A 14,993-nucleotide genomic window follows, 5' to 3' on the forward strand; every position below is an offset into this window, starting at 1 on the left:
TAACCCTGCCATCCAGTCAGAGCTGAAGCAGCTTCTTGGATTGAGAAGGGAAATGTCCTCAAAAGAAACACCAGAAAGTCCAGTTGCCTTTTGAGAAAAAAAACCCGACCTTTGGGACAACCATGGCCTAGAGAAAGAAACATAGAAGACTGACGGCAGAAAAAGACTTCATGATCCATCTACTCTGCCCTTATACTATTTTCTGTATTTTATCTTAGGATGGTTATATGTTTATCCCAGGCATGTTTAAATTCAGTTACTGTGGATTTACCAACCACATCTGCTGGGAGTTTGTTCCAAGGATCTACTACTCTTTCAGTAAAATAATATTTTCTCACGTTGCTTTTGATCTTTCCCCCAACTAACTTCAGATTGTGTCCCCTTGTTCTTGTGTTCACTTTCCTATTAAAAACACTTCCCTCCTGGACCTTATTTAACCCTTTAACATATTTAAATGTTTCGATCATGTCGCCTCTTTTCCTTCTGTTCAGACTATACAGATTGAGTTCATTAAGTCTTTCCTGATACGTTTTATGCTTAAGACCTTCCACCATTCTTGTAGCCCGTCTTTGGACCCGTTCAATTTTGTCAATATCTTTTTGTAGGTGAGGTCTCCAGAACTGAACACAGTATTCCAAATGTGGTCTCACCAGCACTCTATATAGCGGGATCATAATATCCCTCTTCCTGCTTGTTATACCTCTAGCTATGCAGCCAAGCATCCTACTTGCTTTCCCTACCTCAGATGATTGAGAACCTGTATAAACATTGCCTTGGTTTATGATAGTTCTCAGTTCTTGCAAAGGGGCGTGCATAAGTGCACCAGAGTGCCTTCCGCCCCTTGTCCTATTGTTTCTCTTTTACTAGTGTCATGTATATAAATACTGTATTGTTATATCTTTGTATACCACCAATACGTACTTGACAAAAGAAATAAGACAGACAGACAGACAGACAGACAAATACTCTCCGGGAAGAACTATCGATATAGTCGGTAAAATGTCGATTTGAAGACACATAATCAAAAGAAAAATCCGGCAACCTCCTCAGGATAAAAGAGATCGGACAAGCGGGGTTTTTTTCAGCCAGAGGTCGCTAGATGGCGCGCTAAAGTCGCCTTTGAAAAACAGCCTAAGGTAGATCATTCGAGTCCTGGAGTGCTAGAGGGGACATCGGAGAAGAAGAGGCAGAGGAACTTCCTTTTCCGGCTCACCTGAAGGAGGATGGTCGCGTGGAGAGTGGCGCTCGCGCTCTTCCCAGGATTGCCGCTGCAGCTGGAAGGTGAGTTGGAGGAAGATCGGAGGAGGAGGAGGGAGGACGGGTGCAAATGGGTGCTCTTTTGTTTCCTTGTACCCCAATTTTAATTCCAATAGTACTGCAGGCTTTTTTAAAAAGTGCGCACTTTAAAAGTGGTGCCTTCAATCTTCTGCTGATTGGGAGATTGTTTTTTTTAAAAAATCAATTCAATTTTGGATTGTTGCAATTTATTCCTTCTCTCCTCAAATTTTATTCCACTCTTCCTTCATTGATTTGAAAACGGGTCCCTCCCTTCGTTTTTCTTCTAATCTTTCAGATTCCACTGGTGTTGCACACTGTAAAAGCGTCGCCTGCAATTTTCTGCTGGTTGGAAGAATTTAAAAGGTCTCCTTCACTTCAGCAATTGTCTTTTGGGGTTTTTTTTTAAACGAGAGTGTTTTTCTTTGCAAGAGAGGCAAAAGTGGGCAAAACCGGTGATTTAGAGGGGCGGCAAAGAAATTCAATTAATAAATAAATTTCAACCTTGCAGAGGCTTTGGGCATCATTTCCTCCCTTAAAGCTCCCTACCCCCCTCCATCTCTAAAATAAGACAAAAAATGTTGAATAAAGCCACTTATGGAACATTTGTCAAGAGAAGGAGAGAGGGAGGGGAAGGTTTAGAAAGAGAAAGAGACAGAGAAAGAAAGAAAGAAAAAGAAAGAAGGGCTGTATGAGATAGAAAGGGAGGATGGTTAAAAAAAAGCAATCTTGAACTAATAAAGTAATAAGATAAATATAGAGGGTGCCTTCCAAAAGTAATACAATTTTTTAAAAAGTAATTTATTGAACAGATTTGCACAAACACTTAAAATTCTTCAAAGTACTGTCCTTGGGCCTCTACACATTTTTTCCATTGACTCTGCCATGACCGGTACGCGCCCTGGAAAGTGTCTTCGGGGACCTCTCACAAGGTCTTTGTCACGGCTGATTGGATCTCTTCTATGGACAGGTTCCTCTCAGGGCTGCCTTAATCTGAGGGAACAAAAAGAAGTCTGCTGGGTGACATCAGGACTATAGGAGGGATGGGGCAGTGTTGGCACCTGGTGTTTGGCCAGGAACTCGCAGACTTGTCGGGCGTTGTGGCAAGGCGTGTTGTCATGATGGAGTTGCCAAGTAGCAGAGATGTCTTTTCTCGTCCTGAGGACCCTTTTTCTGAGTCTTTCCAGCACATCAACGTAGTAGGCAGCATTAACTGTCTATCCTTGAGGAACAAACTCCTTATGGACCACTGCTTTACTGTCAAAAAAGACAACGAGCATGGTTTTCACTTTTGATTTTGCTCATTCTTGCCTTTTTGGGCTTGGAGGACTGGTCGATGTGCCACTCAGAGCTTTGGCGTTTTGTTTCAGGGTCGTATTCAAAAACTCAGGTTTCATCACCAGTGATGAACTTGGCCAAATAATCAGGTTCAATTTATTATTTTTTTGAAATATTTTTATTGTATTTTTTAAAAAGACAAACAAAGATGTACAACATTAAACACTCAAGGAGCTGCCATTGCTCCGCTTATCTTAGAAGTCTAACTACTACAAAAAATAAAAACCTAACTATAATCAGATCAATACAAAATTAGCATACATATATATTCGGTATTTGTTAAATTTAACTCTATATGTTAATTAAATTACTTTATGTATAAAATACTTATTCAAAAAATATAATGTAATGAATAGCATATCTAAGTTTATCCTACTATCAACATTTTTAAGCTATTAAACTGTAATAGTTTAATATATGTTGCAAAAGTGCACTTGAAATTTCCGATTCCATTTTTTTCGTGACACGGTCGGCGCGCAGAGATTTACAATAACTGATATCCTGCCGCTTCCCCAGCTTGGAGAGCACTGAGACCAGTTTCACGGCAAAGCTTAGCGTCCTCCACCCTAGCTACTCCAAGTGCTTCGGTCCCACTCTGACCAATAGGAGCGTCACGGGAAATTCAATTGCATTACTTTTGGAACGCACCCTGTAGAATATACAGTGATACCTCGTCTTACAAATGCCTCATCATATAAACTTTTTGAGATACAAACCTGGGGTTTAAGATTTTTTTGCCTGTTCTTACAAACTATTTTCACCTTACAAACCCATCACCGCCACTGGGATGCCCCGCCTCCGGACTTCTGTTGCCAGCGAAGCACCCATTTTTGCGCTGCTGGGATTCCCCTGAGGCTCCCCTCCATGGGGAACCCCATCTCCGGACTTATGTGTTTTTGTGATGGTGCAGGAGAATCCCAGCAGCGCAAAAACGGGCGCTTCGCTGGCAACAGAAGTTCGGAGGTGGGGTTTCCCAGTAAGGGGAGCCTTAGTGAAATCGCAGCATCGCAAAAACACAGAGGTCCGGAGGTGGGGTTTCCCATGGAGGGGAGCCTCAGGGGAATCCCATCAGCACAAAAACTGGTGCTTCGGCTGGCAAAAGGGGTGAATTTTGGGCTTGCACGCATTAATCGCTTTTCCATTGATTCCTTTGGGAAACATTGTTTTGTCTTACAAACTTTTCACCTTAAGAACCTCGTCCCGGAACCAATTAAGTTTGTAAGACAAGGTATCACTGTATTTGTAAAGATCTTGTTAAAGAATGAAATGAGAAAAGAGATGATATACTGTATATGTAAAAATGTCTGTCTGGTAATTTTAAAAAAACTTTTAAAAAAATCTTCTAGTCCCACCCCCTGCTAGACCATTTCAGACAAATGATTGTCCAGTGTCTTTTTAAAAACCTTCAGTGATGAAGCAACCACAACCTTTGGAGGCAAGCTTGTCCACTAATTAATTGTTCTCACTGTCAGGACATCACTCCTTCTTTCTAGGTTAGATATCTCTCCTTGGTTACTTTCTATCCATTAATTCTTTAGGTACTTCAGCCAGTGATTAACCCCCTTATTCTTTGTGGTAGCCTCTCGGACATTGCAACACTGGTGTCATGTCACCCCTAGTCCTTCTGTTCATTAGACTAGACATGTCCAATTCCTACAACTATTCATCTTATTTTAGCCTCCCGTCCCCCAATCATTTTTGTTTCTCTTTGTACTCTTTCTAGAGTGTCAACATTCTTTTGTAATGTAGAGACCAAAACTTGGTGCAGTATTCTTACTGTGGTCTTATCAAAGCTCTATAAAGCAATACAGTACTATCATTTCATGTGATCTTGATGCCAACCTTCCATTGATGCAGCCTAGGACTGCATTTATTTATGGAGATTCTCAGTCGTCCAAACCATGGTTCTCCCAAAGGAGCTTTTTTTCAAGCAGCAACAGGGAATTTCAGGTTTTCATCCAAGAAGCTTCTTCAGCTCTGACTAGATGGTGGGGAATGGAAAGATTCATACTTGCAGACAGCTGGATATTTGCATTCTTTTAGGGAATTGTTAAGGCTACCTGGAAGTTTATCTATGCTGTAAGGGTCACCTGAATAGTGCAAATGGGTGTAGAGCCTTCTTGGAACTGCTGAAAGGACTGTGTTGTAGATTGGAGATAGATGATGTCGTATCCCTCCCCCTCTGATGAGAGAGGGCTGTTCAGTTTTGACATAGATGGCCTCTTTGACCCCTCTTTCAGTTTTCCTCTCTGTCCATAATGTGGACTTTGTTGTCTTCAAAAAAATGGCCTTTGTGTCCTATTCTTTTTAATATGTTTGTTTTGTGAGTGACATAGGGGAAGGTTTGGTAGGGGAGGTTTGCCTATTTGCCGATGACTCTAAAGTGTGCAATAGGGTTGCTATTCCTGAAGGGGTCTGTAATATGGTAAATGATTTAGCTTTACTAGATAAATGGTCAAAGCAATGAAAACTGCAGTTTAATGTTTCCAAATGTAAAATAATGCACTTGGGGAAAAGGAATCCTCAATCTGAGTATTGCATTGGCAGTTCTGTGTTAGCAAAAACTTCACAAGAGAAGGATTTAGGGATAGTGATTTCTGACAGTCTCAAAATGGGTGAGCAGTGTGGTTGAGCGGTAGGAAAAGCAAATAGGATGCTTGGCTGCATAGCTAGCAGGAAGAGGGAGATTGTGATCCCCTTATATATAGCGCTGGTGAGACCACATTTGGAAAACTGTGTTCAGTTCTAGAGGCCTCACCTACAAAAAGATATTGACAAAATTGAACGGGTCCAAAGACGGGCTACAAGAATGGTGGAAGGTCTTAAGCATAAAACGTATCAGGAAAGACTTAATGAACTCAATCTGTAATATGTTAAAGGGTTAAATAAGGTCCAGGAGGGAAGTGTTTTTAATAGGAAAGTGAACACAAGAACAAGGGGACACAATCTGAAGTTAGTTGGGGGAAAGATCAAAAGCAAAATGAGAAAATATTATTTTACTGAAAGAGTAGTGGATCCTTGGAACAAACTTCCAGCAGACGTGGTGGATAAATCCACAGTAACTGAATTTAAACATGCCTGGGATAAACCTATATCCATCCTAAGATAGAATACAGAAAATAGTATAAGGGCAGACTAGATGGACCATGAGGTCTTTTTCTGCCGTCAGACTTCTATGTTTCTATGATTCTTTATTATAATCCGACCTCTGTATTCTGTCAATGTAATGAGCCAATCTTGAATTCTTTGGAGTCTTTTAGACTCAGCATGATGAAAGTCATTTGGCTACTCCAAATGGTTTTTTTTTTCTTTACTAGTACGGATTTTTGAGGAAAATTTAAAAAGAGCCCAGAGAGTGGAGTGAAAGAATGGAAACAATTTCCCCTGACTTGAGAAAAGAGCTTTGCATTTCTTTGTGTCATGTTCACAATAATGCTGATATCAGCCTTTTATTTTCCTTCTCAAGTTACGGTTCTTACACAAGGAAAGTGAACACAACAAGGGGACACAGTCTGAAGTTAGTTGGGGGAAAGATCAAAGGCAACGTGAGAAAATATTATTTTACTGAAAGAGTAGTAGATCCTTGGAACAAACTTCCAGCAGACGTGGTTGGTAAATCCACAGTGACTGAATTTAAACATGCCTGGGATAAACATATATCCATTGTAAGATAAAACACAGGAAATAGTATAAGGGCAGACTAGATGGACCATGAGGTCTTTTTCTGCCGTCAGTCTTCTATGTTTCTATGTTTCTAAATGCAGGTGGACTACTGAATCTAATTCTGATGGGTTTGTTCTCTTATGTTGTGCCATGCATTTATGAAGTGGTTGTTTTGTTTCCCCAATGTTCAAATCTGCACATGGCTCACTGCATTGTACTGCATAAACCATGTTGTTCAGTTCATGTCAGGATGTTTTATCCTTGGGATTGATAAGCTTCTGCCTAGTGTATGCTTGGGTTTGAAGTGTGTACGTATGTTGGGTTAGCTGAAGATCCTCCTGAGCTTTTCCAATATTCCTGCAACGCATGGAATAACGATGCTGCTTTATAAAGAAAAAAAAATAGCTCATATCAAATAGAGCCTCTCTTAAATAACAATAAGTACCAAAAGAAAACCCACAAAGTTGTTTTAGAAATAAACATGTTAGTTGATCCATAGCCTCATGGAAGAGATTCTTTTGCTTCTCAGTCGACCACTCACCAATCAGTGGGAAAAACCACTTCCACAATTTTCTTGCCAGTTCTGATTGTGCAAAGGACAAATTCAATGTTTTTTTAATTGCAGTGTATGTTTTTTCTTTGGGTTTTCATTTGTCGTGCACCTATTCTTTATGCAGTCATTACACTAACTCCCTTTTTTTTTTAAAAAAAAAATATTTTTATTGATTTAAAATACATATATACACATTTACAAAAATATAAGATGAATAATCAAACCATAAATTGAAACAAAACGAAACTAACATACAAAAGCAAAATAATTCTAGTAATATAGTTAATTACTTATTTAAATACACTAAACAGTAATAACAATAACAATAAACAAATAACATAATATATATTATTTAAATTTAAATTCCCTTGTGAGGGGGAAAGTTATAAGTCATCTTATAATTTCAAATTATCTTCTGGTGAAGTATATCATCATTGGTATCCACTATTTTTTCCTTTTAGTTAGCCATATATTTTTAATTATTTTTATTTTCTTAACCGCCTTCGTACATTCTTATTTAATTTATTTAAATTCATACAGATTTTTCCTGAAAATTACTGTATATAGATCTTTTGTGATTTGTTATATCAAAAAAAAGGAAAGAAAGTATTATTATTGTTGTATTTCAATTTATGTTTTCGTTTCTTCTCCCTTTTTTATGAATCTTTTAGATGAAGTGGATGCCAAGAACAACATTCTTGACAAGTGAGAATCATAAAGAGCATTAAAGGGGAAAGTAAATCCAGCCAGCAATCAAAATCTATTACCTCCTTCACCAGGAAAAAAATAAGACTCAACAAAACACTCTATGAAAAGATCAAGGGCAGAGGCATATACAAATTCAGGCGGAAAAAAATGGAAATATCTGTCAATCAATGGGGAGGAAGCTGCCATATCGATACCCACATAGGGCAGGCAGTCATGCAAGTTTTGCCCTGTGAAGAGCGAAAGATTAGTTTGAATCAAAGCACCATGCAAGAAAAGTTTCAAAATATTTTTGACCTTCAAAATCCAGGAATATTAGTGGTGGAAAAGCCCTACAGATCTACATATCGTGAGAAAAGCATAGATTGCAGAGCCCAACTGATTACGCCAGAAAGGATGCACACCGGAGAAAACCCAAATGAATGTTCCGAGTGTGGAAAGGTATTTTACTACAGCTCTCATCCTTTTGAGGATCCAAGGACCTACAATGATGGCAACCCATACCAGTGCCCTCAATGTGATAAGAGTTTTCTCAAGGACACACCGCTACTGATGCAGCACAAGACGCACACCGGTGAGAAACCATACGAGTGTATGGATTGTGGGAAACGTTTTACCTACAATTCCCACCTGGTGAAACACCGGAGGACTCACACGGGGGAGAAACCTTATGAGTGTCCAGATTGTGGGAAAAGGTTCCGTACTAATTCACACCTGGTGGCGCACAAGAGGACTCACACAGGGGAGAAACCACATCAGTGTATAGATTGTGGGAAAAGTTTCAGTCGGAATTCTCAACTAGCAATTCACCGGAGGATACACACTGGAGAAAGTTTATATGAATGCTTGGACTGTGGGAAAAGTTTCAGTCAGAATTCCCATCTAGTGGTACACCAGCGGACACATACAGGCGAGAAACCATATGAATGTCCATATTGTGGGAAACGTTTCCGTTACAGTTCCAACCTGGCAGCACACCAGAAGATTCACACTGGGGAGAAATCAAATGAGTGTCCGGATTGTGGGAAAAGTTTTAGTCGTAATTCCTACCTTTTGATACACCACAGGACTCACACTGGGGAGAAACCCTATGAATGTCCTGATTGTGGGAAAAGTTTCATTCACAGTTCTGAACTGGTGAGACACCAGAGGACACACACAGGGGAGAAACCATATGAATGCCCAGACTGCGGGAAAACTTTCAGTCAGAGTTCCAGCCTGGTGTCACACAGGAGGACTCACACTGGGGAGAAACCGTATGAGTGTCCAGATTGTGGGAAAACTTTCAGTCAGAGTTGTTACCTGGTTATACATGAGAGGACTCACACAGGAGAGAAACCATATGAATGTCTATATTGTGGGAAAAGTTTCATTCGTAATTACTCCTTGGTGATACACCAAAGGACTCACACAGGGGAGAAACCGTACGAATGTATGGATTGTGGGAAAAGTTTCCGTCTTAATTCCCACCTGGTGGTCCACCAGAGGACTCATTCTGAGAAGAAACCATATGAATGCCAGGATTGTGGGGAAAGTTTCAGTCAGAATTGCCTTTTGATATACCACCAGCGGCGACACACAGGGGAAAAACCATATGAGTGTCCTGATTGTGGGAAAAGTTTCAGTAACAATTCCCACCTGGTGGTGCACCAGAGTATTCACACAGGGGAGAAACCATATGAGTGCCAGGAGTGTGGGAAGACTTTTAGTCGTAATTCTCATCTGCTAATACACCAGAGGTCTCACACAGGAGAGAAACCATACGAGTGTCGGGAGTGTGGGAAAGCTTTCAGTCGGAATTCCCACTTGGTGATACATCATAGGACTCACACAGGCGAGAAACCATATGAGTGTCCTGATTGTGGGAAAGGATTCGCTACTAAGTCTAAGCTTGTAATTCATGTAGCTTTACACATTGGGGAGAAACCTTTCAAATGCCCAGAGTGTGGACGTAGCTTCACACAAAATTCTTCTCTTACCGCGCACAAGAAAATCCACACGAGGGAGAAAGTGACGAGTCTAGAAAAGTCTTGAATTTCAATTGTGATCTTTAATTAGAAGTGGCGGGAGATCTAGACAGGTCTAATGGAAACATCAGCCCACCTGTCTCAGGTCTTCCCCACCCCAAGATACGCAACCAGAGGCCTAGCTATCCCAGTGATTTTCAACTTTTTTAAGCTGCGGCACATTTTTTACCTATACAAAATCATGGGGCACATTGAGTGCAGGGGGGGGAAGTGGGGGGGCTAAAAAAAGTTTGGACAAAAAAATTATTTCTCTCTCTTCCTCCCTTTCGCTCTATTTCTCTCCCTCTTTCTCTCTCTTCCTTCCTCCCCCTCTCTGTCCATCCCTCTTTCTTCCTCCCTCTCTTTTTTGCTCTCTTTCTATCTCTCCCTCCTTCCCGCCTCTCTTTCTCTCTCTCTCTTGCTTTCTTTCTCTTTCTCTCTTGCTTTCTTTCTCTCTCTCTCTCTTTCTCTCTTGCTTTCTCTCTCTCGCTTTCTTTCTCTCTCTCTCTTGCTTTCTCTCTCTTTCTCTCTTGCTTTCTTTCTCTCTCTCTTTCTCTCTTGCTTTCTTTCTCTCTCTCTTGCTTTCTTTCTCTCTCTGTCTTGCTTTCTTTCTCTTTCTCTCTTGCTTTCTTTCTGTCTCTCTCTTTCTCTCTGTCTTGCTTTCTTTCTCTCTCTGTCTTGCTTTCTCTCTCTCTTGCTTTCTTTCTCTTTCTCTCTTGCTTTCTTTCTCTCTCTCTTTCTCTCTTGCTTTCTCTCTCTCGCTTTCTTTCTCTCTCTCTCTCTTTCTCTCTTGCTTTCTCTCTCTTGCTTTCTCTCTCTCTCTTGCTTTCTTTCTCTCTCTTTCTCTCTCTTGCTGAGCTTCGCGGCACACCTGACCATGTGTCACGGCACACTAGTGTGCCACGGCACACTGGTTGAAAAACACTGAGCTATCCTACCAGCGAGAATCAGTGGGGAAGGAACTGCCTGCCTTTCCTAATTCTGCCTCGGCACTTCTTGCTCCGAAGGTGCCCTGCCTTTCTGGGGCAAAAAAAGAAAAGAAAAAAAGAACCAGTTCCTCAGCTTTTGGGGGCTTTCTTCACCAATCAGGTGTCCACTTATTAGCTGTCCATAGGGACGCTTAAAAGCTCCTCTGCCTCTCTAGGCTTTGGGAAGAGGGCTGTTGCTAAAAGGGCACCTTCAGGACAAGCTACCGAAATATTTCCCTTTCTTAACATTCTTTCCTCTCAAAAACAAAAAAACCCCTAAAAAACAAATTTCCTCATTAAAAAAAAACCTGGGAAGGATTTACTTGTTGATATTCTTTCACTCTGCCCCAATTAGACGCTAAAACTAAATTCTCTCTGACCAATATTCTTTAAAAAAAATCTTACATCAGCATTCCAAGAAATAAATCAGAGTCCAAACCTTGGCCTTCTTCCAAGTTCCAATTTATTAACAGCCATGTTTGTTATGAACTGTAGTCAACCTGATATTAACTTTCCCCTACAGTCCTCCACTATAAGGTTCATCCTTCATCCCCACATCGACAAATTCATCGCATAGCCTACTCCTGTTCTCTCAACATAACAATCCTCCCCTGTACTTTCGGCTGGTGCTGAACAAAGAATGACCTTTAATCTTCTGGAAAGAATGTGTGGTGGCTAGTATCTTTCCCTCTCAAGCAACCACCCCTCCTCAATTCCCACAGTACTTTTCTATTTGCGGCATGCCATGTTATCAAACTGCATTTAAAGTCCAGCTAGGGCTTAATAGTCGAGACTGCTGCAGTCAAAACTGGCTTTCTGGGGGATGAGGGACATTAAAGAAGGGAAAGATTTGGGAAGCTTGTCCTAAAGCTGTATTATGTGGCTATAAATTAGTTTTTATAAGCATCCAGCTTGTCACACTAAGGCAGTAATGGCGAACCTATGGTGTGGGTGCCACAAGTGGCTCGCAGAGCCATATTTGCTGGCACGTGAGCCGTTGCCCTAGCTCAGCTTCAATGGCCAGCTGATTTTTTGCTCACGCAGGGGCTCTAGGAGGGCTTTTTCTGCTTCCAGAGAGCCTCCATGGGGATGGGGGAGGGCATTTTTACCCTCCCCTGGCTCCAGAGAAGCCTCTGGAGCCTGGGGAGGGTGAAACACAAGCTTATTGGGCCCACCAGAAGTTGGAAAACAGGCTGTTTTCGGCCTCCAGAGGGCCTCCGGATGGCAGGGGAAGCTGTTTTTGCCCTCCCCAAGCATTGAATTATGAGTGTGGGCACTCACGCATGCGTAATAGCGCGCACCCATGCTGTTTCATCACCTGAGGAAAAAAAGGTTCACCATCACTATACTGTACTAAGGTATGGGCAATGATAGATTTAATCTGCCACAATACTAACTTTTATGCTCCTAAACCCATCTTTTATATTCCATTTCAGAGTCTGTGTTTATATATAAATTCTCTTCTATATCTTTTAATTTTATATCATAATTTTAAACAATTATTTAGATTTTTTTTTTAAAAAAAAATTAAATGTACCCCACAATTCTTATGCTGGTCTTTTGACATAATAAAGATTTCATTTGATTTCACCAGGTTATATAATACTTTTTTGTCTCCAGTAGATCACATTGCGTATTAATTCTTTGCAGAAAGATATCTAAAAAACAAGACCGGGCCAGGAGTGAGGAAGAACCAAGAGGTTTTTTGAAGCTGCAGGTGGCTTCAAATTTAAATGTGCAAACTTTTAAAACAATTAAATTATACAGTGATACATCGTCTTACGAACTTAATTGGTTCCGGGATGAGGTTTGTAAGGTGAAAAGTTTGTAAGATGAAACAATGTTTCCCATAGGAATCAATGGAAAAGCAATTAATGCATGCAAGCCCAAAATTCACCCCTTTTGCCAGCCAAAGCGCCTGTTTTTGCGCTGCTGGGATTTCCCTCAGGCTCCCCTCTATGGGAAACCACCTCCGCACTTCTGTGTTTTTGTGATGCTGCAGGGGAATTCCAGCAGCACAAAAATGAGTGCTTCGCTGGCAACAGAAGTCTGGAGGTGGGGTTTCCCAGCGAGGGGAGCCTCAGCGAAATTGAAACATTGCAAAAACACAGAAGTCCTCGAAACCCCACCTCCGGACTTCTGTGTTTTTGTGATGCTGCAATTTCGCTGAGGTTCCCCTTGCTGGGAAACCCCACCTCCGGACTTCCGTTGCCAGCGATGTGCCCGTTTTTGCGCTGCTGGAATTCCCCTTCAGCATCGCAAAAACACGGAAGTCTGGAGGTGGGATTTCCCATGGACAGGAACCTCAGGGGAATCCCAGCAGCGCAAAAATGGGTGCTTTGCTGGCAACAGAAGTCGAGGCGGGGCATCCCAGCGGCAGCGGTGGGTTTGTAAGGTGAAAATAGTTTGGAAGAAGAGGCAAAAAAATCTTAAACCCCGGGTTTGTATCTCGAAAAGTTTGTATGACGGGTTTGTAAGACGAGGTATCACTGTATTTAATTTTCTCTACTTCTCTCTCTCAGTGCCATTTTTTTTTAGTACAGTACACCCATTATCACATCAGATTTTATTATGATTAGGAGATGAAATATCTTGAAGGTTATTTATTCAAAATGTTATGCCACACACTCCCTAGGGACTCTCCATAGGGAAATCGTTCAAAAGCCTCTGGATCTTTGAGAGGACCATACCGTATTGCAAACTCTTATTGACTACAGTATTCTAATGTCTTTGGGAAATAAAGTAGTATCTTAAGACAGAGGGAATGGACATCAGAGAAGTATGACAAAAGTGTAACATTTAATGCTACATATCTTGACAGCGGCAAGGATAGCTTTTGTTCAAAAAAAGAACTTCTATATAAAACGCTGAGATGGATGGGCAGACATTAGAATTGAAAGAAAAAAATGAAACTGAATACTTTGAAATCTGGAATAAATTATATTATTGGTGGGGGGAAATAACCACCAGGACTGTAAATTAAGGGAACCTGAGAGTGATGTAAATAGATACACATATATACTGTATATACATGTATAATTGTGTTCTTTGTATTTGAAGATGAACACAAGTGAGAACTAGGGATTTAAATGTGTATACTAGAAGTCACTTCCGTATTCAAAATGCAGTTCATACTAGCACATTCCTTTTGTCCTGTTATCTCTCTTAATTACGTTCCACATGCATTCCTCCCAGCCTTCTCCGTCTACCAAGATTTATGTACTCACAGTATGATTCAAAAACAGCAGAAATGACTGTAAAATAACAGAATGCTAAAATGAAAGGTGTTTTCGTTCAGCTCCCTGAGCGACCAGGAGTATGTACAACACATGTCATGTATAGTGGGGGGAAATGTATTTAGTCAGACACTAATTGTGCAAGTTCTCCCACTTAAAAAGATGAGAGGCCCGTAATTGACATCATAGGTAGACCTCAACCCTGAGAGACAACGTGAGAAAACACATCCAGAAAATCACATTGTCTGATTTTTAAAGAATTTCTTTGCAGATTATGGTGGAAAATAAGTATTTGGTCAATAACACTTGGCCAATAAAGAATTCTATTTTATTTTATTCTATTCTATCTTTCTATTTCTATTTATTTCTATTATATTCTATTTTCTATCCTTCTGTTTCTATTCGTGAGACCTAATCAGACGCACGAATCCCAGCAACCGATTAGGTCCCACAGAGTTGGCCTCCTCCGTGTCCCGTCCACGAAACAATGTCATCTGGCGGGACCCAGGGGAAGAGCCTTCTCTGTGGCGGCCCTGACCCTCTGGAATCAACTCTGGATCAGGACTGCCCCCATCCTCGCCTTTCGCAAACTCTTTAAAACCCACCTCTGCCATCAGGCATGGGGAAGTTGATTCCCACTTCCCCCAGGGCCTGTTCCATGTTATGCATGGTTTGTCTGGGATGTATGACTGTTTTTTTAATAAGGGTTTTTAATCATTGGATCTATACTGTGTTTTGTTGTTTTCAGCTGCTCCGAGTCTCCGGAGAGGTGCGGCATACAAATCTAATTAATAATAATAATAATAATAATAATAATAATAATAATAATAATAATAATAATAATAATTTCATATAATAATATTATTTTACTGAAAGAGTAGTAGATCCTTGGAACAAACTTCCAGCAGACGTGGTTGGGAAATCCACAGTAACTGAATTTAAACATGCCTGGATAAACATAGATCCATTGTAAGATAAAATACAGGAAATAGTAAAAGGGCAGACTAGATGGACCATGAGGTCTTTTTCTGCCGTCAGTCTTCTATGTTTCTATGTTTCTATTCTAATTCCTATTCCTTTCCCTTCCATTCCCATTCCATTCTAATCCTCAACCTCATCCCTATTCTACCCCTCACCCAATCCTATTATACAATAGCTTTGAGTCCCTAATTTTCCATCGGATGCAGATGAACCCATGCAATTTTCTCTTTCAGTTCTCGGCGCTTATTTTGAGCCTTCGGGTTTTCCC

At 40.7% G+C, this 14,993-nt stretch overlaps 1 protein-coding gene across 1 annotated transcript in view; it reads left to right on the forward strand.

The window, feature by feature from the left end:
• The first annotated feature begins 1,194 nt into the window (after positions 1-1,194).
• The window catches only part of LOC139163124 (zinc finger and SCAN domain-containing protein 2-like), a 35,919-nt gene continuing 22,120 nt past the window's right edge, over positions 1,195-14,993 (forward strand). Inside the window, exons 1-3 of the mRNA XM_070744089.1 lie at positions 1,195-1,281; positions 7,501-9,026; positions 9,111-9,436. Coding sequence (XP_070600190.1) covers positions 7,685-9,026; positions 9,111-9,436 — 1,668 coding nt within the window. The 5' untranslated portion in view covers positions 1,195-1,281; positions 7,501-7,684. The remainder of the gene's footprint in view (positions 1,282-7,500; positions 9,027-9,110; positions 9,437-14,993) is intronic.

The sequence above is a fragment of the Erythrolamprus reginae genome, chromosome 2, assembly GCF_031021105.1.
Source record: "Erythrolamprus reginae isolate rEryReg1 chromosome 2, rEryReg1.hap1, whole genome shotgun sequence".
In the NCBI taxonomy this organism is placed as follows: Eukaryota; Metazoa; Chordata; class Lepidosauria; order Squamata; family Dipsadidae; genus Erythrolamprus; species Erythrolamprus reginae.